This window comes from Phodopus roborovskii, unplaced genomic scaffold, assembly GCF_943737965.1.
Source record: "Phodopus roborovskii unplaced genomic scaffold, PHOROB, whole genome shotgun sequence".
NCBI classification, from domain to species: domain Eukaryota; kingdom Metazoa; phylum Chordata; class Mammalia; order Rodentia; family Cricetidae; genus Phodopus; species Phodopus roborovskii.
Window position 1 is genome coordinate 25,020,149 of NW_026126470.1, and position 27,303 is coordinate 25,047,451.

A 27,303-nucleotide genomic window follows, 5' to 3' on the forward strand; every position below is an offset into this window, starting at 1 on the left:
ATCATGATACTTCACTAAAATTATGTGCTGTCTTCCACAATCTTTCTGCCCACATCAGCTCCCTTCTCCACAATGATCTTAAACTTTAGGGCAGTGCAGAGGGAGTCTGGATGAATCTGATCAAATACATTCTATACTTACAAGAAATCCTCAACAAATAAAAGACATACTTTTAAAGTGAAATAAAACTACGACTCACTGTCATCATGCCATCGAGGAGACCAGTCTCAGGTCTGGGTGAGGCCTGCAGCCTTTCCATGGACCACTTTTCAATGATGGATGACACATGAGGATTGTCAATATTCAGCAACCGAAACCCAGTCATATTCACACCGCTGTACCTGTAGAGTTCCAGATCTAAAGCGAACAAGTCCTGTGTGGTGTTATAAAGACAAAGGTAGAAATCAATTAGCATTATTGATGTCCTCCATAAGAAAGGAAATAAATAATTACAGGGGCGATAAAAGAAATGAAAACACAAATGACAAATGTCAGTGTGGTCACACACCCTGTCTATGAAAGGATGTTAAGCTTGGATAAATGAAGAAGGGGAATTTACCAGTAGTTTGTCTGGCCTTGGCCGTGGGAAATGGTGTTGGAAAGTTAAGAATTCTCTTGCTAGGAAACTGCCTTTGAGGAGTTTGATGAACTCGTTCTGTCTCTTCGCCTGTTTTATTTTATAGCTGAAGGGAAAAGTTCTCAGTGGTGAGAGGACCGCAAAGGATGCTCTGGGCAATGGCAGCATCCGCCATGCTCAGCACATGGCTGCTTCGGGGTGCTCTGGGCCCTGCTGCCCAGGTGGAATGTGGAGTGAGCACCCTGCTGCCGAGGTGAACCTTGGAGGACTGGGCACCCTGCTGCAAGTGAAGGTAGAAGACTTCTAGGTGGCAAGAGCGGCTCCCTGTGGCTCCCTGATGACATCCAGCCAAACCCGGGACTCACTAGACAAGGGCTCAGGGTGAGGGCCTCTTTAGAGAATGCATTGGACCCTGTGCTTGTGGGAAGGCAAAGCCTTCCAGGAGACTCATGGAAGTATATCATAAAGCATGCCTAACCCACCCCAGTGTTTTCCAGAGCAGATGAAGCTGGATGTAAACTAGAAATTTACCACTAGATACATATTTAAAACAGAATGATGGCCTCGATTTTTTTTATATAAAATATGTTTAGAGCAAGAAACACGCCACTAAAAACATTCCACATTTGAGAAGAAACCCAAGAAGCCAAAAGTGGCACCTAACAGAAAAAAGTTTTGTCTAGCAATGAAAAGGTGTTCTGAAACGGAGTCCAACGTAACTCAGTTGTGGTGAGAATGGCAGTTACTCAAGGCACTGGCATTAGATTTCATCACAATTTGCTTTTGCAGAAGATGTGACAATCTCGCCCTTCTGAAGATGACTTCTCGTTGCTGTCCATTCCCACGATAACTTTGGATTGGGCAGTGGCTTGTAAGAGCACAGCCTTGCCCTGCTAGAGCTGGTTCAAGAAAGCTATACTGCCTTTTTATATATATGTATTCTTTTTCTTTTATTCAGTTAAGAGTCTGTGTCTGGTGTGGGTGTGTGCAACTGAGTGAAGGTGCCCGTAGCATCTAGAAGAGGGCATCTGGTCACCGGGCAATGGAGTTGCAGCCAGTTGTGAGTCTTTCACCTCCCAACATGGGAACCAAATACCTAGTCCTCTGCAAGAGCAGTATGTGCTCCTAACCACCGAGCCATCTCTACAGTCCCAGACTGCCTTTTCAACATTGTAATGTATACAATATGTGTATATATGTAATGCCTATTAGTATGTGTATGTAAAATTCGTATTTTCTTTACACCAGCTTAGTGTTCAGATAATTTTTAATTGATGCTTATGGCCCAAGTTGGCGAGAATTTGACAACAGTAGGACAGAATGCGGGTCAAACTGTAGGGAAGCACAAAGCAAATGCAAAGGATAAGAGCTGGGAAAGTTATCCGGAGCACATTCAATGAGTAGAGGGAAAGTTGCTTAGTCACACAAAATTCCAGTGTGTGCTAAATCTCATAGGGTGGATATTTCAAACATATGTAGAGTTCTGCTGTCCTGCAACTTGACATTTCTGTGCAATACAGAAGCTAGAACATTCATGTCTGATTGCTACATCTCCCGTGAATGCAGAATGCAGAATGCAGAATGCAGAATGCAGAATGAGAAGGTCAGGAGAGTGAGGAGAGGACGGGAAAGAAAACTGTGCAACATGCTCTCCTTCAATAGCTTCTATCGAGGACGAGCCTTCTTAGGTTCGAGGACTCAGCCTCTGAAAGGGCTTGCTAACCAACTCTTCTAGGTGGGTGTTGCCGAGGATGAAAGAACTTTCTGAGGCCAGGGGCCACTTGCCTTTCATGGTTACAGGGAAAGGCTGTATCTGTGAGTATAATAAAGTACTTAGATGACGCCAAGGACACCTTCGACTGTTCTGAAAGTGGCGGTAATGTGGTCAGCAGTCACATAGAGGCACAAAGTCAACAAAGTACGGGTGTAGGAACTTGTCCTCCATGCTGTCCCCCCCCCCACATGATGTACCTGTACCCTTTCTACCCTCAGGGATACTTCAAGGACATTTGCTGTGTTTGCCTTATGCCCCTCGCTCCAAAGCCTTTGATTCCTACAATCTTCACCTCGGCTTGTCAATTTTCTTTGCTCAAACAGTAACTTAGCAGACCACCAGACCCAGAATCTGGGCAGGTTATACTAGATAAACCCTTAAAGATCACAAAGGAATTGGCTGACTGCAAAGACGAAAAAGATTGTAAGGAAAAACTTACATGAATTTTTCTTCTCATGTAAGAAAGTGAAATTTATCCTGCAGGTGTTGGGGAAAGTTGTATAGATTCCGGCTCTGTTGACTGACATCTGAGGTCTATTGAGGGACAGCTATGATTTGGGTAGATGAAATAAGTTAGGTAAAGCCTCTTTAATTAAACAACTCCACAAAATTTTAACTGTCAGAGAGTCTTCTGGACTTTTTTGGTTGTGAGCCATTATTTTCCTCAATGATGTTGAATGTTCAATGGATGCTGTGTCTCCGAAATTTCAGTGGTTGAAACTTCCCCAGGTGCCTTCAAGGTGGCTGCCTGTTTTAACCCCTAGTCTCCTAGACACAGGCAGAAATGTTGCCTTATCACACTGAAGGGTTCCAAGTCACACTTCAACACTCTCCTTACGGGATATAGAAGAAATTACAGCTGGTGCTTCTGTATGAGTAGCTCCCGGTTTAATGGGATTTCATCACCCTTCTGATGGACATGCATCAATGATCTTTTTGTAAAATAAAACAAAGACACCTGCCACTCAGCATCACTGAGTTTAGAAGAGTCTTAGAAAAGTAAAGAGAATCTCTACAATGGTAGCCATGCTTTGACCCGAAAGGGCTGTTTCTGAAATAATGTGGGGAACACATTCTTTCTGGGAGCGCTTACCAGGGTTGTGAAGAAGTAGTGATAGTATTCGGTCATCATGCCCATGAACAAAATCTGGAACAGAGATATGAGGGGAAAATCGGAAGTGAAATTATAATAGGAGACCGCATCAGTAGCATGTCTGCAAAAACTCGTGAATACAGAATCTGGAAATCTGCAGACCCAGAAGATCAGCATCCTGAGGCCAGTTAGTGGCTGGTGAGGCAGCCCACCAAACTCCAACTCATTTTCTATCATTACACTGTTGGACTTACACTAACATTATTGGTCTGATTATCAAATTTAAAAGTAGTTTCTGACCAACAAATATATTTGGAATGATGACATATTTGCATGATGTCATAGGGCTTTTGTCTTTTTCTGTTCCTTAATTTCCCAAAGCAATCTCTTAGCTTAGATATATAACACAATTGGGCAGTCTTTATTCTTAGCACAATGCTTTTCTCACATTAAAAGTCATTGTATGTTGACATGGCAATGATAGTATGTAGATGCATTCAAATGAGGGTTTATAACTGAACATGTCTCTGAAAATTTACCACATCCTTCTCATTTTACCCAACATCCATCACAGATAGATGAAGACCAGACTTAGACCAAATTGACTTTACCTTTTAATCTTTTTTTTTCAACATTGTTTAATGGATCTCTATTTCTAGGAATCTTTTGTACATTTATTTACCTTCCATTATTTTAATGCACAGAATAGTATCATTATGAAATTGTCATGTATACATATTATCATGCTTGCTGTTTTTCTCTACCTTCTATTGTCCTTTCTAATCTCGATTTGCCCAAAATTTCTCTCCTTTGCTCATATAACACACACACACACACACACACACACACACACACACGATTTCGGAGATTAGAGAAAATATACTTTTTAAAGATCATTCTCAGTTACGTCTTTAGGATCTTGATATTTGCAGAAATTCCATGAGTTCACATACTGTTTTATTTTTTGAGAGAAGAGGAAGGTAGCTATGAGGCATAGCTACAGGTAGCTACAGGTGGCAGGCCTGTAGTTTATTGAGCAGTGATCCTACTTTTGTGCTCAATGCAGCAGAAAATGTTTCAAATGGCTTTCTACATCTTCTAAGTCACGGTATTATCTTCTTCATTGCCAGGTTTCAAGAACACTATTTGGGTGCTACTTACTGTTCTTAGTTTTGGAATGAAGAAAAAAAAAATCACAAGTTACATTTCTGAAGCATTTTTTTCTCCCAACACGTCTTGCAAGTTCTGTATGCAAACCATAACCTGTCTGGAAGTTTTTAAGCCAGGGTTTCTTGAGCCCTATTAGAGAACCAGCGATTCTGTATCAGAACATATAAGGTGGTGAAGCATCGCTGATCTGTGGGAAACACGTAATTTGGCAGTGAAAAGCAGAGATGCTTAGAAATTAAAGAGATGGATTCAAAAAATATGGGTGAAGACAACACAAGCTGTCAGAGGTTCTGCCTAAAGCATGCAAACTTGAATGACTTCACATGCAAAGGGATAAGGAATAAAGTGTCTTTAAAGATAGCAGTAACAAAGTATGGACATTCAGGAGAAACTAGCCTCCAATAACTTGGGAAGCAGAGGCTATTAAGTGAAACTGCCGTGTCTGAAAGTAAGATGAATGATGGGAAGCTCTTGCGGGGATTCGTGAGCTAATGGCATTTGAGTTGCTCCCTTGGTGCTAACAAGATCAGGCACACAGGAGGGTTTTTAAAAGGTGGACTTGCTTTAGGGCCATCAATGGCATTCAGAACCACACATGGACATGGTGAGGTCTTGTTAGCTGGTTTCTTATATCATTGGAGCATAAAGAACTGGTCTGCCAGGGTCAGGCAGGTATCCAGTTGGCCGTTTCAATTATTAGATGGTGTAAAAGGAACTGTGTAAATTTTATGTTAAGATATGAATCTGGACACTGAGTTTAAAGTATTACTTCTGGCATTGAAACTGAAATACAAATCCACCTGAGTAGAAACATTCGGCTTCCATCTTGACACATTTTTCTTTTGGAACCTTGTAGAAAGTGTTGATACCCCCTTGTCAACATGAACACTTTCTTTTCTTTTTCTTTTTTTTTTTTTTTTAAGAAAACAATCATTTAAGTCATTATTTTATTATTGTTTTTATGATTCTTGGAGGCAAATTTTCATTTGCTTTGTGTTATTCGGTATTGGAAATGGGATGTGTCAATAGAGTGACCAGCAGCTGGCAGGCCTGCTTCTGTTGCAGAAGGAACCCTTGGGTCCTCCAGCTGGCCTTTGCATTTGATGTACCACAAATGTCTGTGTTCTCTTTCCTAGATATGTGTTAGGATTAATATCTCTCTGACTTTATCCCGATTTTCCTAGAATTATGAAACAAATTTAGAGCCATTAATCATAGCTCTATCAACTTTGTGGACATTACCAGAAGGAAGAAAACCTTCAAGATAGAGCAATGAGATGAGATGCAGTAATGGTGTATTTTGACAGTGGTCCTTCATAGTGGTCTATAGACTGGTAGGGATAAAAAGTGCTGTCTCCTGAAAGCATACCTTATAAGCATCACTTTATGACATTTTCTTTGGATGTTGGTATTTCAAGTACAGTTAGGAAGGGATTAAGAAAAATGTCACATCTGGATAAATGTCAGTTTTAAAAACAAAAATGTATAATCACGGCATTAGATTTTTCCAATAGTTTTTCACAGAACTGATTCTTTCCTTTGACAACTGTCTCTGAATTGTTAAGCCATGTTTATCTGCTGAATTGCTAAATGGTGTTTTTTTTTTTTTTTTTTTTTTTGTTTTTTGAATATGTGCTTTTCTTCTTCTTTCCTAGTACCAAGAGTCATGTAATTGATCCTGTTAACATGTTTGTTTTGATGTTTAGGTAGGTTCAGGCCAAAATCATGAGCTCTCCAGTCATAAACACAGGTATATATACTTGTGTGCACAAATGCCATCCAGGTTTATGTTTTTCTAAACCAACTTTCCCCTTATAATTCACTTAAAAAAAAAAAGACATTGTCATTCTGTCTCAAGTGTTTTTTCCTAGGCCGCTCTAATTCTTTATAGAATAATGATACTATAAATAAATAATCATGGTTGGGACCAGCTAAATACATTATTTTTCCCTAAAGAATGGTAGAGTGTTCCAATCTAACATAGCTGGGTTGGGTTAGTGTGACAGGAAATCATTTGACCAACTCCATGCACCAGCAACTCCAGTAATGACTCAGTAGTAAGTCACATTTCGTATTACTTGAGCGAGGTTCAGATTTAATAATGCAAAAGAGGCTAATAGAAAAGATGTAAGATCTGCATCCTTAGGACATTGCATTCTCCCTTCACAACACAATTCAGAAAAAGGAAGGGTGGTGTTTGTCTCTCTGCTTCATGGTACTGAGCTAGGAAAGGCAACATGGCTGTTCCTTCATTTCAATTTTTACCTTCTTTTATTTGTATCTAGAATTGATCTGCATATGGCAGAACAGAAGTTCAATGCCATTTGGCTCCTGAAAAGACATTCCTAATGGTTCTACTAATAGCAGTATTATTTGGGACACAGCTACTACTCATCAACAATGGTGATAGATACCACAGTGGTCCGGCTGCCTTGGGAGGTTTTAACAACAACTATCAGGAACCCTGTACACAGTTCCACTGGTCTAGTTCTGTTGTGCTTGAGATGAGCTCTTAGAATTTGATGGGTTATGAAGTTCACTAAGCAACAAGAAGTCCATATGTTCATGTATTTTCTAAGGTCTAATTGACATTTAGATGTAGAGAACATAGTTTATGGGGGTATAAGGTTTGTGGTTGCTGTGGAGTCATCTTATGAGAGTTGGAGCCAAGCATTCCAATAGTATCTCTTAGTCTGAAGAGTCCTGGACCTTCACTCTGTTCTGTTATCCTAAAGCAGTACCGTGCTACAGAGACAGCAACAGAAAATATCCTCCATCATTAAGGACAAGCCATATATCAAATATAATGGGCATTATTCAGTAACTGTAGTAGTAAAGTCTTAAAATAGAGCCTGGAGTTCTCCTGGACTATTTTGAGTTTTTTTTTTTTTGGTAATATTTATATGGCTTTTTATTACTTCTCCCTCCCTTGAAAAATACATGTCCTGGAAGTTTATATTGACCAAACCAAAGTATATTGCTACTTTTATAGTTTTCTCAATAAAAGGATGAAGTCCCCAGCTATCAGACATGGCTTCTAGTCAATAATTTCAAGTGAATAACTTCTAAATGTGTATCATACTCTGTAGATGAAGTGAGAACTTTTCCTCCCAACAGGAATCAGCTCTTTCTGCATGAACATCTTCAGAAACAGTGGGATGGCATTAAGTAGCAGAGGAACAATTTTAGGGCATGGATTTGAGCTCCAGGGTGCACCTTTTTTCCTGTGATACTTACAGTCACACCCATACTTTCCTTTGAGTGAGATAGTTCTTAGTCTATAAGAGTTGTACTCTCTCTCATCAGTGAGGTATAAGCTAACCTTTTGATACATTTTCATTGTCACTGTTTTCTGCCACATTGAGTCACCTTACATTCCTAAAGGACAGTCCATTGTAGAGAGAATCGCAGTAGGTTCACAAGAATTCCATTTTCTCCTGAAGTAGACTGAAGTTTCCAGTAGGTGTCCACATCCTGACTTCAGCACGTATCCTCATGCTTAATTATATGGCAAAGGAGACTATAGATATTATGGGATGACGGGGTTTGACGATGAGGTAGCTCTCTTGGATTATCTGTGTGGACACAAGGTAACCTCGTTGCGTGGAAACAAGAGGACGATAGGCAGAAAGAGTGATGATATTTAGAAGCAAAAGGTAAGAGATGGTGTGATGTGGGGTTGCAGCGCAAGAGATGAGGATAACCATAGAAGATGGAAAACACAAGCCGGGATATTTTCCACCTTTAGGAGGAACGCAGCCTGCCTCCACCTTTAGTCAAGATTTATGCTCCAGAACTGCCAAGAGACTTCTACTGTTCTAAAACACCATGTGTTCTTCAGTAACAGTAGAAAGCAAATGCACTTCTTCACATCTTTCCTTGATTGCAGAGCATGAGAACTCAGAGTTTTTAGTATGTGAGCACCAACTACATCCTTTAAGAAAACATAAGTTCTTTTGCTTGAAGTTGATACATTTATCTTTCCTTAATTGCTTCTCTTTACATGTGAATGCCAACAGCATGTAGGTACCCATAAACAAACTGAACAGGAAGAGAGCCCAGAGATTTTGTTTTGTTTGTTTTTGCTCCCATTTGACAATGGCATTATATACGTAAAAAAAAAAAAAAAAAAAAAAAAAAAAAAAAAATCAACCCAGTTTCTCCCTGTTTCCAAGATTAATCAGAGAAAAGCACCTACTACACTGTTTGGGACTGTTGCTTGGTCTTATTGAGTCCATAACATTCTGTCTCCAGACCTGGGTTCAGAGGAAGCTGACACTAATGGATTTTAATAAGCAGAATGGAAACAGGTGCCTTTCTGTTAGCTTTAGAAGGTTAATCTAACTAGCAGAGCTAGACTGCTTCATCTGGGTGCTTAACAGATGAGATTGTGCCATTTCAAGGGTATAGATGGTTGGGAATAGAACAGGGAGAAAAGACAGGCAATCTGGCAAAGAGGAGGAGGGACTGGAGCTTTGGGAAGATGACATGAACCTAAAAAGGAGATATTCTGAAATGCTCAGGGGAACCCTGTGGAACAGTCATGTCTTAGAAAGGACACTGTGGAAGAAACTTAGTGAGCATAATCTAGATGGGGAAGTGGACCTGACACATGGCACACAATCACCCCATGGTAAGCACTTTCCATAAAGGTGGCAATAAAATCTACACTTCAAATCTGTCTGAAGATAACCTTGCAAAGGAACGAGAATGCGCATAGGCTCTCTAAATTATCCATAGTCTAGTAATGTGCTCCGTAGCCTGAAACACTTAGATGCACCAAGGAGCTTTAAAAAGCACCAGTGGTGCTAGGGTAAAGGTTAACAACTAAGCTATCATGTATATCTGCTGGAAGAGGGAAAATCTATTTTCTCAGATAGAGTGACACTGTATAGGGTATATCAGCTACTCCAGGACAGGCCTTATGTTCAGTGTGCCTGTTTGTGCTTTAATTTGGTTACAGTTTGGTGGGTTTTCATTTTTTCTTTTTTGGGTGGTGTCTTGTTTTCTTGGATTTGGGGGGATTGTATTGAAGTAAGATATCTTACTTCTGGGTCGGAGACAAAGAAAATCGGAGGACATCCTTGGAGCGGGAACCCTTGGAAGTCCTCTGATTCTTGTGTAAGTGAATTCTCCCCAAATAAACCTCAATCAGCCTGTATTGTGTCCCAGAATCTTATTACCCCCATTAGGGAAGTAAGAGGATCTAAAAGAACTTGGGAGAGGGGAAGAATATGATTAAGATACATTTAAATAAAAAAGTACATTTAAATTTAAAAATTGTTTTAAATGATAAAAATATAATAGAAAATGAAAAAGTACCATTTGTGAAAAGTTGCATCTTTAAGTATTCTGTTATATCTGCTACAGGATGGATTATAGATATGCATACTCATTATATATTCTCCAGCTGATATATGTTCTAATGCTAAGACCACATTAATTCACCTTGTATTTCTAAGCTACAGCACTCAGGGTCATCACTCCCATTAGGTAAATATTATAACATGTCCAATCATATGTAGAGCAAGTGGATCTGAGGGTGAAGGTACAGTTATAGTATTAAGTCCAGGTGTGGGTGCAGTTCTGGACTCTGATCACTTCATTAGTTCTGGATTCTGATCACTGATCATAGGGAGCATAGTTGGTAGAAGAAACAATACTTTCACACACTCCACCTGTGAGTATTGTGGGAACCACAGAGATGTTTGGTTAGAAACAAGCTAGACTCAAAACAGTTGGATTTTGGCCTTAAGGACTGTACCTGTCAAGTTTGGGAGCTCCATGAGTTTGACCAGCAGCATTTGAGGAAGCCTGGCCTCTGCTGTCAAGTCTTCTTTGGACTTTGATACTACTAGAAGGTGATAGTTTACCTTTTGTAGGTGTTCAGATAGATACTGAGTTGGGCTAAAACAGTTCTTTAGATGTTAGAATTAATTAGCTTCAGTCTTCTTATGGATGGTTTTGAATACCTTTGGTGATATTTGAGAATCTTTTTAATCTCCTTAGTGGATTCAACCTTCATTAAGAAGGGATAGTTATGGCCATTTAAGTCAGTGGCAGAGCATTTTCTTAGTAAATGTGATCATGGGTCCCAGGATCCATAGACACACTGCAATAAATAAATATCCTTTGTAAACATTTTAGCTTATTTTTCTCTTTTTGAGATAAAATTATGAATTTATTAATACAGGTATTTCTGAGTGCTAGCTGCTGCCATATAGTAGGCCAAGGACAACAGGGGTGTGTATGGTACATGAGGTCATATGTCTTTATTAAAGCATTGGCTCAGGTAGAGGGTGGTACTCACGTTTCAAACACGGGATGTAGGTAAGAGAGAGGAAAAAGATACTGTTCTAGAAGTTTCAAAACAACAATGGTAAAGGATTGGAGAAAGGAGGATTGAATCTGAGACACATTCAGAGGGTTGGCTAGCCCGCATTTGGCAACTGTTGAGTATGAAAAGTAAATGGAGGCAAGTGAGCTTTCAGATGTCTGGTTTGCATTGTTGGATATTTGTGATCATGAAGAGAAGGGTTAGGAAAACAAAATGGTTGGGCAAAGGAAGGGTCATTGAGCTGCAAGGTGTTCAATACAGGATGGTCATTTAATAATACCTAGCATGGTCATTGGATTTGAAGACCTTGTTTGACCTTTGTCAGATATAAAGACTTATTTGCCCTTCATGCTGAACTTCATTATATATGAAGACTTGATTTAGCTTTCATCAGATATAAAGGTCTGGATTGGCCTTCATCAGATATGAAGACCTTGTTTTTGCTCTATCAGATATGAAGGTTATGTTCCATCTCCACTATATTTAAAGACTTGGTTCAACTCTCTAAGACATGAAGACATGGTTTGACCTTCATTTTGCACTACGTTATATATGAAGACTTGGCTCAACCTTCATCAGGCATGAATACCTGGTTTGTCACACTGGGGGTCAGTCTTAGACTCACTGTCATCATATAATGGAAAAGGTGATGCAGAGACTGAAAGTCAGGGTCGAGAATCAAGAAGTCACTCTTTGTATCAATGATGATGACCTACAATAGGTGGAATGTCTTATGCATTAGTATCAACCTAGCACTTTTGTAGGTTCTGTCAGATTTAGTGTCTTATTTTAAACATGATGTGAGGCATGTGAAATTACCTTACATATGAAGGCATGAAATACAAATTTTCTGATCCTCTGCCAATGGGTGACCTCAATTATTAGGCTAAGTTTTTTTTAAGGTATCTTATTCTTCTTTTATCAAAAATATACTATTGGGCACACAAAAGTATTAGCTGAATAGAAATAAAATTCATTATGTCAAAAGATAGAGCAGATTAAAGAGAGCTTGATTAATAGTTGTGGGAACTTGTAAGGGAGGACCCTTTTGGTAAGATTTTTCCTTTGTGGGATGTTGAAGAAGCAGATGTAGATTGCATATCAACATGATTTTTTACCCTTGTTTAGTCTGGAAGTTCATTTTAAAATTGGAGACATGTTTACCATATATAAAATCACACATTCAGGGATGGTGTATATCCACAATTCTAAAGAAAACTTAAGTTCATCGTTCCTACTGAAGTCTTAAGATATCTCCCAATATATACATCTATGATTATTTGCATGACTTTTTCTAAAATAGATCTACATTGAACACCAGGATACATTTTTATCTTCTATTAAAGCCAAATTTTGATGGGGCTGGAATGAAGCATCAGCACATTTCTGAGGAGTATACATAGAAATACATCTATAGCATTTTTATTGCTTCCTATTTCAAGTTGAAACTATTTCAGTCTTCTTCTAAATACTCTTTTTGGAGGATTTAGAGAATCTTAAAGTGCGCATCCTGAACAATATGAACATGTTTGATTGGAACACATTTTCAGTGAATTGTTGGCTATTCATAAAGGTCAATTAATTGTTATATGATTTAGATAGCACAATCATATCTGTGAACTGCTCCTTATAACTAAAACTAACTATATGCTCAGGAGCTATAAATATACTTTAATATCAGTCTGAGAGAAACATAATTAGAGTGAGAACATACTGCCAAAATAATTGTATAATATACTACAAATTATCATCCAGTTAGTGTAAACTGAGATACATCATGATTATGTCGTCAGGATTATCCACAGTAATGAACTTATCAATTAGCTGGCTCAAAGACCATCAAAGGACTTGAGAAACTTAAAAGATAATGTATTGCGTAATTAAATCCCCATTTCTTAGACAGCCTACTAAGTACAAGGCAGTGCACAAATTCTTTATATCTTAACACTTGTGCAAGAATCCAGGAGCATGAGAAAATAAGGAAACTTTAAGCTGAAGACATGCATAGCCAGTTTGGAATCTGATAATCATATTTGTAGGTGAGGTGACGAAGCTGGAGAGGAGCTAGTAAATTTTTCTTCCTGGGGTGCATATAAAATACCTTTGACAGCTCAGGCAATGAGGGCATCAGGCTCTGGCCTGAAGTTCCAGCTCTGCCATCTCTCTCAATTGTAGTGTGCAGGTATTTTAAGCTGATAAAAAGAAATCATTCTATCCAAATGGGTATCACATGATAGCAAATAGGAAGTATCAAATGCATAAAAGTTACTTATTAATTTATTTTTTGGGAAAAAAATTTCCAACTAGGCTGCCAAGTTTTTACTTATTGTCCTTACTATTTGTGCTTGCAGTCCCTCCCTAGTTTATAAAGGGACTTCACAGTTTCAGACCAGCTTGTAAACATTAGATGGATATGTTTTTGTAACCTTATTTTCAGGGTCTCCCTTTGTCCTCAGAGGACAGGCAGAGGTTTATGGCTGTGTTGGGATTGTCTCATCTCTAACACCTTTCATTTCAAAACTACTGAAATACAGAATGACTTTTCTGTCTCTAACACACTCTTTCACCGGCCATAGGGCTGAATGCTTAGGCCTATAAATATGGACCTTATGTAAAGATAGAAATAGTTGGGTATCTGAGAATCAAATGAAGCACCTGTCAGTAAGAAGTAGAGACTAACACAACATGTACTCTAGATTTGGCAACTGTTAGGTTGGCATCAGAAACAAACTAAATCCTTAGTTTGTTTTAATCCTTGCTGTGTGATGTTAGCCAAGTTGTATAATCTCTCTGAGCAATCATTTTCTTATACAGAGATTTGTTTGAGAATGTTAACAATGGTATGAATGCTACATCAAGCATATCCAGCACCAGCACCTTGAATACAACAAGTGTTAAACAACAGTAGTTCTTAAGATATCTGGTCTACCCTGTATGTCTGTTATTAGAAAAGATAGACTAAGGATCCAGTTAGAAGGCACTGCTTTGCACCTCTCAGCACTGTGTGGCTGTGCTTAGTGGTGTTTTGAGTCCTGAGAGACAGAGCGATGGTATGAACCTTGTCTAATCACCTCTGTTTGCCCTCATCACAGCCTGTGGGCACAACACACGCAAGGCAAAAATCAATGTGCACAATTATTTGATTAATCAGCATTGCCATCATACTTCTTAGCAGAGAAGCTAAGCATTTAAAAAAATACATCTTCTTTGTGACCTTGTTTTAATGCTGATTGAATGAGAAAGGGGAAAAACACAAGAATATACATGTTTTTTATAGGGAATAAATGAAATATAATTTTATAAATTATTTTCATTGTAAATGTTTTCTGGCTCAATTCTCTGCTGCCACAAGCATGGGTATATGTGTGTGTGTGGGGGGAGGGTTACTCTTCTAAAGGACATATTTGTGTAAATGATGGAGTAGGTTTCCAATGTTGGAAACAGTGTCTCAAGATCACTCCAGACAGTCTTCCAGCTCAGGAAGTTGGCTGAGCCTCACTGCAGCTTTCCTGAGGGATGGAGCCATCACTTCCCCCTACCAGGCCACCAAGCCAGAAAGTGCTTCCTTTGCTCACTTACATTATAAAACTTAAAAGTGAATTTGACCCAGTCCAAAGTGCCAAACTGAGCTTCCTGTGATGGAGTCAAGTGATCATGGGCATTTGCATTTGTTACTATCCTAAGATCTCAGGACACAATGAAGCTTGACATTGGAGGAAGCTGAAGCCATGAGGAAGGACTGCCCAAATGTTCTTGGCTCAGTTGGAGGTACACAATTCTTGGCATAAATGTACCTTCCCCCCCTTGTGTTAATGCCAATTGGACTTAGGATGCCATGCATGCTAGCTAAGCACTCTACTAGTGAGCTCTGTCCCTAACAGGAGGGCTGTATGGTAGGTGGGTAGAAAGGTCTGTTAGAAGATCACTTGTGGAAAGACTCTAATTCAGTTCCTGATTTATTCATTTCTTTATTTAATCATTGCACGATACACGCACTATGCACATACCATAGTGGGTCCTGAGGATTTAAGTAAAAAGAGAAAATGCCCTGTCCCTCTGGGATTTACTGCCTAGTAGGGGATACAGAGTAATCAAGGTGACTGTGTATTCAGGCCCCATATCTCCTTTGCACATCACTTGAGGCTGCGGTCTTGTAAGAAGTCTAGAAAGAGGCAGGTTCTGGTCTTGAAGGACTTAGTGTTCTATATTGAAATCATGCTTTGTTCATAGAAGATGAAATCATTACCTCTGAGCATCAGGTTTCAATTGGAATAGAGGAATGCTACGAATTTTGTCGGAGTGGTAAGTCATTAAATGAGATGGCTGCCTAAATCCCAGCCTGGAGTAAGGCTCAGGTTGAGAGTTCCACACACCATGTCTTCCTACCTTTCTTTTCATCATAGAAACTCATTTCCTGTCAGGGACTTACTCAAAGAATAACTCCATGTGAAAAGTTGTATGTGTATGTGTGCATGTGTCTCTCTGTGTGTGTGTGTGTGTGTCTGTATGTGTGTGTGTCTGTGTGTGTGTGTGTGTGTGTGTGTGAGAGAGAGAGAGAGAGAGAGAGAGAGAGATGATAGAGATGATGATGATGATGATGTTAGGGAGGATCGGGACTTTGGGACATTAGAGTAAGGAAGGGACTCAGTAGATAGGACAAGCCAGCATGCTGTCAGACACCGGGATGGATGCTTGCTGGAAAGTGGTGCATGAATAAGGTGGGGTTGGTGCTTTGCCCTGTGGCCTGGCCCATGTGACTGGTCAGCTGTTGGGAAGGAAACTGTGACGACAGAAATTTGCAAAGGCAGTGTGTTCACGAGAACGCTGTACTCTCCTCTAGTCTAATCAAGTCTTGACATTTGAATTCAACTAATTTTGGGGAAATAACTTCAGATTCTCATCACATAGTACTTGTTCAATATGAATAGGAATAATCACTTTGCCAAGTGATTAGCATGTTCAATAACTATAGACTCTTCTCCATTTTTTTTAAACTCTCACATAAATGTCAAACGCCTCCCTTAAGGTACATTTAATTCCCTTTTTAAAGAGGCCTTAGCAAGTGAGAAAATGTGAGGAAGGTGTGGGGACAAGAACAGGCAGCAAGGCATTGATGGGAACAGCAAGGGGATGCCGACTGGCCAGGAGAGTGTTTCCGGTAGTGATTTCCGATGCATGTTACTAACACCAACCTCCTAGGATGAACACGAGCAAGTGCATGTGTTTTCCCTAGAGATTTTTGGAAGCCTGCTTCTGACAGTCCATTGCAAAAGAGGGTCCTTCCTGTTAACACGATTTCATAGCCTTTGACACCTGCAGAGGCTATTTGGCAGCCTGGCTCCACACAGCCAGTTGTATGGGTCTCTTTATTTAGGAGAGCTCTAGTTTCTTCCATTCCTAAGTAAGCATGCCAAAGTCACTTCAGAATGCATGGCATGGGAGTGTAAGATGCCAGACACCATGATTATCACGTAGCGAAACTCTCTATCAAGGACATGAGCCTGCTTCATTTTTTTTTTTCCTTTAGTGAGCTATAACCAGAATATAAACCAGCTTTAAATGCCCGAGTTCCCCACTCTCTGAGAAAACTCCTTAGACAGCGATAGGCAAGGTACCACCTGTCTTGCTTCTTATAGGTCAATGCCCAAAGCTAATGGAGTCACTTAAAGAGAATCATAAAGTGTGCTTGGGTATTATTTTACCCAGAACAGCAAACTGAGTATTCAACACAACAGACTCTAGTTGTCAAGCCAGCTCAGGTTCTCTGCAGCCAATGCAAAAGGAATAACTGCATCATTTGCATACATAAAGTGAAGGAAACCTATGTGACTGGTTCTTTCCTCAAAACTACTTGCAAGTCATTAGTTAAAAATGCTATCAGACTTGCTAACCCCGCCCCCCCCAGGCTCAGGAGTCATTGTGAAAGAGGAAATAAAAGCTTCATAGAGCCAGAAGGAACAGAACTCTCCTGTGAACCAGTGTCTTTCAGAAAGGACCTAATAGTGACTGAGGCTATGTGCAAAAAAAGAAAATTATACAAGATCAAGCTAGCTAAAAATCACAGCATGGATGGATCACAGCTACATCCCTAGCCTCTGGCAATTGATGGCTTTTTTGGGGAGGAAGAGCCAGTTTTCTTCAGGAACGCGTGCCCTGAAAGGTTATCCATGCTCCAGGAGATGGTCCCATACCCACGCCCATTCATCCCGGCAGCATGAAAGTCAACTCAGTGGGTCTAAGAAAAAAGATTGGCTCTGGGTCTCTGCCTGTGCTCCCATCAGTTGCTGGATGAAGCCTCTCAGATGATGATTATGCTAGGCTCTGATCTATCAGGGTAGTGGAGTATCATTCATTTGAAGTTTTCCTCCTAATGTGTTGGGTTCTATCCTAGGTCTCTGGGCTATCCAGCTTCTGGTTCCTGACCTTTGAGGCAGTGTCAGGCATGGGCTCCTTATTTGTGGCATGGATCTCAGGCTAAATCTGTTATTGGTTGACCACTCCCACAGTTCTGTCATACCTTTACCCCAGCATATCTTGCAGGCTGGACAAATTGTAGGCTGAAGTTTTTATGGCGGGATTACTGTCTCAGTCCCTTCATTGAAAGCCATGTCTGGTTACAGAAGGTGACGTGGCAGGCTCTGTATTCCCCATTATTAGGTGTCTTAGCTAGGGTCAACCTCGTAGATTTCTGGGAGTTAGCATTGTACTAGATTTCTACCTCATCCCTGCATACATGCAGAAGTATGTGTGTGTGTGTGGGGGGGGGATTGAAGAAGCAAGAAGGGTCAAGGATGTCACAAGAAAACCTGCAGAATTGACTAAGCAGGGCTCATTGGGAACTCACAGCAACTGACCTGACAAACATCAACCCTGTATGCGTCTGAGCTAGGTGCTCTGCAGATACCTTATGGTTGTATAGCTTAGTGTTCATGTGGGACTCTAACAACGGAAATGAAAGGATGTCTCCGACTCTTTTGCTTGCACTTGGGACCCTTTTTTTCTATTGTGTTGCCTCATCTAGCCTTAATATGTGTTGTATCTTACAGTATCTTGTTAGGCCATGGTCAGTGGATATGTCTGGGACACCTACCCTTTTCTTAAGGAAAATGGGGGAGGAGTGGGTCTGGAGGAGAGGGGAGGTGGGTGGATGGAGGGGCTGGGAGGAGAAACTGTGGTCAGAATGTGATATATGAGAGAATAATAATTTTGTTAAAGTATCTTCTTGTAACTTCCACCAAACTTCATTGGAACTCTTACACCAAAATGATCAGAAGAAGGAAGCACAGTTTAAAAACCTAAGATGAAGGTGAAAGAAAAGCATTTGTACCAATGGCCAGAACTAAGGAGAGCCAAATCCCAATTCCCACTCCCATCCCCAGACCTCCATCAGACAGCTCTTCTGCAGTGTTTCTCTTATAGATTTGGTTTTCATTTTGTTTTTGAAATATATAATTCATAACCTACTAGAAACATCATTTCTTTTTTCTTCCCTTTTCCTTCTGATTTTCTGCATTTATTTTTTCTTATTTTACGTATCGATCCCAGTTCCCTGACCCCAACTGACAATTTGAGCAACAGTGGAAAGGCTACCATAAATACCCTTTCCTGATAATGAGATTGATGACTAACGTATCCACCATTATAGAGCCCTCATCTAGTAGCTGATGGAAACAGAAGCAGATACCCGCAGCTAAACACTGAGCCGAGTTATAGAAACATTATTTCTAAGAAAGGAACATTATGCTTACATTTATCAATAAAGAAGGAAAAGTCTCACACCCAGGACACTCGACAGTCTTCTTTTATTTATCCCAGGCCTGCCTTTTGGGAAAGATGTATTTAGTTGTGTGAGTCAGATTTAATACCATGTACTTCACATTAGAATGTCCAGAGACCTACAAGGATGACTCCAACCAACAATCTAAGTAACAGTGGAGAGGCTACCTTAAATGTCCTTCCCTGATAATGAGATTGATGATTACCTTATATGCCATCCTAAAGCCTTCATCCAGTAGCTGATGGAAGCAGAGGAAGACACAACTAAACTCTGAGCCAAACTCCTGGAATCCAGTTACAGAGAGGGAGAAGTGATGAGCAAAGGGGTCAAGACCAGGCTGGAGAAACCCATAGAAACTGCTGACCTGAATAAGGTGAGCTCATGGACCACAAAGTGATAGCTAGGAAACTAGCAAAGGACCAGCCCAGACCCCTGGAATGTGGATCTCAGTTAGGAGGTCTGGGAAGTCTATAGAACCTCTGGCAGTGGAACCAGGGTATATTCCTAGTGCATGAATGGACTTTGGGAGCCCATTTCCCATGGAGGGATGCTCCCTTAGCCTAGAGACACCAGGGAGGGCCTAGGCCCTACCCTAAATGACTTGACAGATTTTGATGATCCCTCCTAGAAGGCTTCACCCTCCCTGGGGAGTGGGTGGGGGATGGGATGATGGGTCAGTGGGGGACATGGAAGAAAAAATAAGAAAAAATATTAAATAATAATAAAAAAGAAAATCATTCTTTTAGATTTAACACATGTCCCCATTCTCTGCTGTCAGGGGTTTGCTTCTATGCATTTTTAGAGTTGCACATAAAATCTGGGTGACTTTTCCTGATCTACACCCCACTGTGTACCTCAATCAGCTGTGTTGAGTGGTGTAAATGAAGCATTGAAATTAGGCAGTTCTAAGTAGAATCTTTTCATGCAATCATTCAGGGGCAATACAGACAAATGGTTGGCCTTCCTGAGTATGTACTTCTGGTGCGATCCCAGATCGAATTTTTAACTCAGTGTCTGCAGAAGTCCTCCACAAGTGTGGCCATAGGACCATGTGGCCCCATGATACATGCATGACGGTGCCAGAAGTCAACATCCTAGCTTATTCACTGGGAGTTGCTGGTGCATGTATGAAGTTGCCATCCAGTAACAACCTCTGGTGTTCTAACCACAGTGCACATTTTATATAGCGTGCATTATTTTAAATTATTGATAAGGACATTGGCTTATGTAATATACTTAAGTATAAAAACTACAAGTCTTTTCCTCTCCAATTTTCCTCCAAATTTAATTCTTTACTTTTTTTTAAAAAACAAATTATTGATTCTATTTGAAATTCCTGACTAGTATTTCTAGGTGCACCTATATGCTTTCTAGATGTAGTTTTGGCTCAAATCTACAATCTTGAGCATAGCACTCTAGTTCCCTCAAGTGTGGCAACCCCAAATGTATGTAGCTGTTGACATAAGTCCCTGGGAAGTAGGATCACTCTTCATGGAGGACTTGGAACTGGTGCTTCATCATATACAGATTCTGAATTTTTTCCTGGGGTGTTAGAATGAATCCCTCAACTCAATTATCGATGTTTTATCATTATCATGAACATGAAAGGCGTCTTTCATCTGTAGAGACTTTGTTAATTGCATGTTTCTACCTATATCCTTTGGAGATGATGGCAAAGCAGCTTGCTGTCTGTCCATAACAAGAGAAGGATCTTCCTTGGGTTGAGATTACTCTGTCCCCTCTTCTGTTTTGCTTAGGACCCTGCAGTGCAGGCCATAGAGAGGTCTTTCTAAATAAGTCAGGCATTGCACAAATGAGATGTGGCTGTGGCTTGATCTTCTCAGAAGATGTTAAAAAACAAAACAAAAAAAAAAAAAAAAAAACAAAACTACAGATATTTGCATGACCTAGAATCTACCCTCTCCTTCCATCTGCTAGCAGGGTCCATTCACCACACAGCACACACAGAGCAGTACACACATATCTCCATTAGCTCAGAACTAACCATACCCTTGGGCTCCTTAAAAGGGTTCTGAAAATTTCAGTTTTTAGCCCACCCTATACCATGGTGGCTGTATCAGGATGTACCAAGTCAAGACCAAAACCAACCAAACACTTTTTTTTAGAAAGACGAAATATATTTCTCCTGTCTTTTACCCCTTCCACCGACCTCTTACCTGCTTAAGGATCTCAGCAGCTGTTTCGTGTGAACAATCAAATATCACATAAAACTCTTTGCCTTTCTTCATCTCCTTGAGCAGAGGTTTGGCATCTTTATTCCCAGAGGGCAGCTGGCGGATTTTGATTTTAATGTTGTATCTGGAAGGAGCTTTGATGAGCTCTTGCAGTCGAATTAGACCTGGAAAATGACATCCAATCATGCACCAGTGATGGATCTGTGTTGTTTATTGCCATTTACAGTCAAAGGCAGAACATTCCCAAAATGTATCAAGCAGCCACCGACCTAAAGGTTACACTATCGACTTTTCCTATTTGTCGTCCCTCTGGTAGATTGCACTGATAGTTCCCCATCTGTGGGTCTGTGTGGCTTGGAAGCACAACTTTCCCAAGTGCACTTCCAATTCATCTAAGCATGCATTTGTCTTTTCAACCTTTTAGCCAACACTACAGGTCTTTAGCGTATCAAGTCTGTGACTACAGAACTTCAGCAAACAAAAGCTTGCTTCAAGTTTCTAGAGCTACTCAACAAGATAGCACCTGTGTTTTTGAAAATTTATTCCTGTGAATATGTGTATGAGTGTGCATGCATGGTCATGTACCCGTGCTCCTGTGCCCCCCAGAGGCCAGAGGAGGGGTTCAGATCCCCTGGGTCTGGAATCACCAGCAGCTGTGAGAGCTGAGTGATGTCAGTGCTGGGAACCTAATGCGGGTCCTCTGCAAGAACCGGAAGCACTCATAAGCGCCAAACGATCCTTTCAGTCCCAGCACCTGCTATCTTTTAAAAGCTCAATGAGTGCAAGGATTTCTTGGGGTTGCTAATTTGTGTCAACTTACCATCAAATATTTATTCGTAGCATGTCATTTACCAGCTAATTGGTTGGCTTGCTTTGTATAATCTTTGGGCAGTAGCCCAATAAAGTATTTGTAAATGGCTCACTGTATCTCTTGCTAATACGTTAGAAAGTTGTGTTGGTTAAATCCTTATTTGATTAAAACGCACTGTAGGATTTGAGGGTCTGATAGTGAGAGCAAAAAATGCCTCTTAAAACGTAACTGCTGGTTGCCAAGTGTATGCAGCAGCCTAAATCGATGGGGTAGTTGCTTTACCAAGGGTCTGAATCCACCCGACTTACACTTTTCCCCAATGGGAGTTCATTACTTGGCAAGGTGTGCAACCGTAGAAAATTTCCATCTCGTGGCTCTGATGTTAACTGGTGTTTGCTAGACTGCATGGAGTTGTGTCTCTCTCTCTCTCCCACTCAAGGACTCCTATCACATTGGAAAATTGACTTTAAAAAAAAAGTCTGCCGTTCAGTGCCTTCAGGATTTGTTAGCCAGAAGTAATCAGCAGAGAATATTAAACTTTATGAGTGTTCAGATGGAAATTGTACTAGGAATGGTACAGTATGGCACATGGATTCCAGCCCCTTCCAGACGTGAGATATTTACTTCTTTCTCTGTTATTTTTTATTGCCCTGCCCTCAGTAGTCCCATTTATTTCAGCTTATATTGGAAAGGATTCTCCAACACAGGAGAGGTTGGATGCTAAAGTGAGGCCAGTTTTTCATGACACTATTGTCAGAGTTAAATTGAGTGGAGTTGAGGGACACTGTTGCAGAAAACCATGTTAGGAGTTAGCACATTTTCTACCCACCCCTCTCTTCTTTTCATAAAAATAAAAATTAGAACAACTGTCTTTCTGGGCTGCCATTCCCTTTCTAATTGTCAAGAACCCAAACTGAAACACTCCCTTTTTTTTTCTTACCAAGTTTCATTTTCTGAACCACCACCACATGCTAAGAGTGAGGTTGCGGGTGGAATGAAGCACTTACATATTTTGTTATTCCTTTTATTAGTTAAGCCTCATAATAGCACTATGAAGCAAGTCACCATGTTTATTATTTCAGATACAAAAGCCAAGGCCCAGAGCAATTAAATAACCTACTCGGGGCTATGGGGCTAGCTAGCAGGAGCCATAGATTAAGACTATTTGTGAGTCTAATGCTCTATCTTCCCATGTCCCTGGCCTGCCTTATAAGTACAGGCTGTCGGTGCAAAGGGGACTCAGAAGCTTGATGAGAAGGCAAAACAGCCAGAGGCCGATTTTCCTCTGTCCCTTTCTTCAGGTTTTATGCTCAGCTGTCACGTTTCTATTTATTTATTTTAGTTTCTAGCTTGAGCATGGCCACCTAGGAGAGAGCAGTGTGGCCTTTCAATCAAACGGGGAAAGAATTTCGAAAGCACATTCCATGTGCTGTGAAGAGCTGCCCCTGTGTTCTCTGCCGGATGCAATGATGTCAGCCTCGAAGGGCATCTTCCTAGCCAGGACCCAGTTGGCATTTGAAGCTGAGGGGAACGCATTCCCACTTCATTCATTCACGTTTGCATTCAAGGGGACACGTTTCCTGAATGTGAGGTCTGTGCTGACCTCTGCAAGGCCTCTATCGCTCAGAGGAAAGTATTCCTAGGTGGGTGAGATTCCTAGGTGGGTGAGAGGAGCATCATTGCCACTTGATGTCATACAGAAAAAGCTGGCCAGGCCTGTTATAGGCTAGAGAGACTTGCTGGAGGTGAGTCATGGAGCAGGTTCAGGACCTAAAGCCAAATGTGCCTTCTGATGCCCAAGTAGGGTTTGTTCCCCTAGACCAGTGACCCTGCCCAGCTTTTGTGTTTTGGACCAACTGATGGAATGAATGAATCAACTAACCGCCTTGCTAAGACAGCAAAGAGAGAAAGCAAATTCTAGGCCGGCATAAAAGCATCAGACCTTGTCTTGGCATGCAGTGTCAACAAAAGTTTCAGAAAAGATTTTCCTGCCATGACAGGGAGAAGAGCAGTAGGTCAATACAGGGGGACAATTCCTAGCAGAGTGATTTCCTCTGTGTGAACAACTTATCACTAAGCTTGTAAATGGGACGACTCATTCCTGGGTCTGTAGGTAAATTGGCTCTGGGGGGGGGGGGATCTGCAGACTGAAAGGTTACAGAGCCCAGGTGTGAGAAGGGCAGGGATTTTTTGAACTGTCTTCCCCAAGCAATCGCTACTTTAAGCCAAGTCTTTCTGCCCTCATGAGCCAGGGATGCAGATTTTACAGTTTAAAAGGCTTTCTCCCTTCACAGGACAGAACATTTCCTGAAAGCTTTCCCTTATATTCCCATTTTTCAGCAATCCATCAATCATTTTGTGTTTCATTGTAATGACTAGTTAAGAAATTATTTGTTACACAAATAATGACCTTAGGGAACGGAAACGGATCTAAGAGCAGCCCCTAGCTTTCTGGCATCCTCATTTGGATGCCTGCCCTGATCAGGTGATCCAGCCCTGCCAAGACGTCTGTTACAGGCAATGCCAATGGTGTGCGCTAAACTAGGAATTCGGTGGTTTTTCCAGCCTGGCGAGATATAAAGACATCTTAGACTGAAATGTAGATCAGACAGTTCCAAGTGAGTGACATTATATAAAACTCTGATCCCATCTCGACTCTCCACAAGTATCAATGTCATAAATGAGAAAAGAAGGTTCAGGGCCTGAGGAGACCAAAGAGATGTCACAATGAAATACAGTGAATGCTGCTGGTTCAATTAGGGAAAAGAGAATTATCCACGGATGTGTTCGTTTGACGGTATCATATCATTGCTAAGCTTACATTTGATGGATTGTAGTGTGGCTGTAATGATGAAGGCTAGTTTCTAAAGCAAGCACAACAGTGTATTATTAGTGAGCAAAAAAAAAAGTCAGAATATCTACAATAGTTTATAGAGCTCATAGTTATTATTACTCCTACTATTTTTATTTTTTTTTGTCATGGTGCTGAAAGTTGAACCCAGAGCTTTGATCTCTACATATTGAAACTGTGACGAAGTGCATCATACTACATATCCCAGGATGACTTTGGGCCTCTGCTCTGCCTGCCCCAGCTTATCAAGCAAGGCTGATGGGAGAGCTCCACCATGCCCCTCCTGAAGTTATATCTATGTTTTGGTTAGTTAAAAATGGCTGGTGCATCTGGATGAATGAGCGGGTGTACAGGATTATCGCACACCTCTTGAAACTTTTCTCTAATTTTAAAGACAAAACTCATAGCTATGACATAATATTAGGAGTTTCTTCTCTTACCCCCACCCCTGGGCATGAAATGAGAAGCTTAAAATTATGAAAGTGCTTTAGAGTCAAGCCAGTTTATTTTGCTTGGATGTGAGCTAGGCTGCATATAGAGATAAGATTTAAAAAGTGTCTACACGGCCAGTTCTAAACACTTTGGCTGTCTCCTCTGTGTATTCAAATATGACATGGGGGGAAAATGCTGATCTGCTTATATATTGAGGAGCCAGGGCATGAGGACGAGGAATAAAGACTCCATCTATTTCCAGTGGATGTGTAAAAATGCCGTGTGTCTTCTTCAATAATAACAAACTTTGCTATTTACACTGCCCCTCTTTTGCAGTATGCTGCTTGCCTTACAAATAGCTCACTAAACCTAGAATATTCTTTGGAAGTGTACAGGAGCCAGAGCTATTTCATGGAGAGGAAATTCAGGCACAGTGAGGTTAATTGTCTAGATCAGCCCCAAGAATGAGTCTCAGACACCAGGAATTGGAAGGCACTTTAAAGGTCAAAGCCCTACTTGATGCAAGAATCCCCTCACATTGCTGTGAACACCTCTCAGTGTGAGAGATTCTCCCCTGCACGCCGCAGTCCACGCTACTCCTGGGTAGCTTTCATTCCTTTTAATGAGTCTCAGTTCAAAAGGAAAGTGCCTCCATTTTCTTGAGTCTTAATCCAATTCCCTGTTCATTAAACCACGGGAGTGGGATCGACGCTGTAAGAACGAGTATAATAAACCATTGGGACCTGAAGATCAGATCGCACATTTTAAATGTTAATTTCTTCTTCATTTGAACTTAGAAACATGCAAAATGGCATTTCACAAATGTGTGGGTATATTAATATACCCACATCTAATAGGATTCTTAAGGGCATCTATGTATAAATTGGGAGTCTTCCAGAGGGATGAGAAAAAAAAAATCAGAGCTGAGAAATGGAAATGAGAGAAACGAATTACCTGGGGAAGTGCAGCCTGCCTTAGTGAAAAGCTTCGGAATATGAGTTTCCAAAATTACAGCAACAAAAAGGTAAGTTGGAGGCATCCGTAAAGAGAATTGTGTCTCTTGATCACAAAGGAACTCAATGGAGGATCCTTACCTGAATAGTTTAGATTCACTGCTATTGCAGTAAATTCCTGCAATATCTTTTGGGCCTGGATTCTGGGTAATATCTATGGTAACCAAAAGCAATGTCCCTTGGATGCAATATCTGAAGACTGATTTGCTGAGCAGGATTCTGAGGTTTTGCGCAGTTTTGGACTGGGGTCGGATACATCAGAGTCTTTAAACAGGTGGAGGAAGAGAATTCGGAAGTGTAAATCATTGCAGTCACAATTACCCCTGTTATTTCAGCCACAAAGTGGGGGTGACTAGAGGTGGCGTTGTGTTTCTAACAGCACAGTGGGCTCAGTTGTGTACAATGAAAGGGAAAAATTCACTGTCCCTCACATGATACTGACTGAGAACAGAATCTCCTTCATTTCTGCTGGTATCCTATGGGTAAATGCAAGAGAGTGTACAGGACATTAAAAAAAACTTAAGTCACCCTTGTCGATTCCTGGGAGTTCCCTTGCAACAGGGTTTCTAACTGACCCTAGAATGCCCCCCTTTCCATCCATCTCTTTCAATCCTCTCCCCCTTTCCATCCATTCACCTCCCCATGTGATCCCTCATGTTCCCATCCCTTCCCACCCCCGGTTTACTCATGGGGCCTCTTCTATTTCCTCTTCCCAGGGAGCCTGCATGGGGCTGACCCAGGCCCTCTGCATATATGTGATGGTCATGTAGTTTGATCTTCTTCTGGGGCTCCTAACAGTGGGAGCAGGGGCTGTTCCTAATGCTTTAGCTGGATATTGGGAACCTATTCCTCATACTAGGTTGCCTTGCCCAACCTTAATACAAGGGGGAGTGCTTAGTCCTGTGACCACCTGAAATGGCATGCTTTGTTGGTAGCCAGAGGAGGCCTGCTGCTTTCTGAATAGAAACAGAGGAGGAGTTGAGTGGATCGGGGTGAGGAAGGGCATGGGAGGAGAGAGGGGAGGGAAAACTGTAGTTGGGATGTAAAATAAATAAATACTTTTTTTTTTTAAACAAAGCAAAACTTAAGTCACTATTTGAGTCCTAGGAGCAGATATTTCACCTGTCTTCAGAATGGTTGGGGCCTTAAATGATTTAACTAGGATTTCTAAGGACATGTATGTGACATGTTGGCATTCAAGAACCCAGTTGTTATTTTTTGTGTTTTTATTTCTCTATAGATTCTCTTAGGATTTATTTCTTTCGGTCACTGA

General features: G+C 40.9%; 1 protein-coding gene across 1 annotated transcript in view; it reads right to left on the reverse strand.

Annotated features, from left to right (window-relative positions):
• Grik1 (glutamate ionotropic receptor kainate type subunit 1) overlaps positions 1 to 27,303 on the reverse strand; it is a 355,947-nt gene that overhangs the window by 97,292 nt on the left and 231,352 nt on the right. Inside the window, exons 4-6 of the mRNA XM_051191842.1 lie at positions 20,906 to 21,087; positions 3,445 to 3,498; positions 200 to 373 (exon numbers count right to left, since the gene is read on the reverse strand). Coding sequence (XP_051047799.1) covers positions 200 to 373; positions 3,445 to 3,498; positions 20,906 to 21,087 — 410 coding nt within the window. The remainder of the gene's footprint in view (positions 1 to 199; positions 374 to 3,444; positions 3,499 to 20,905; positions 21,088 to 27,303) is intronic.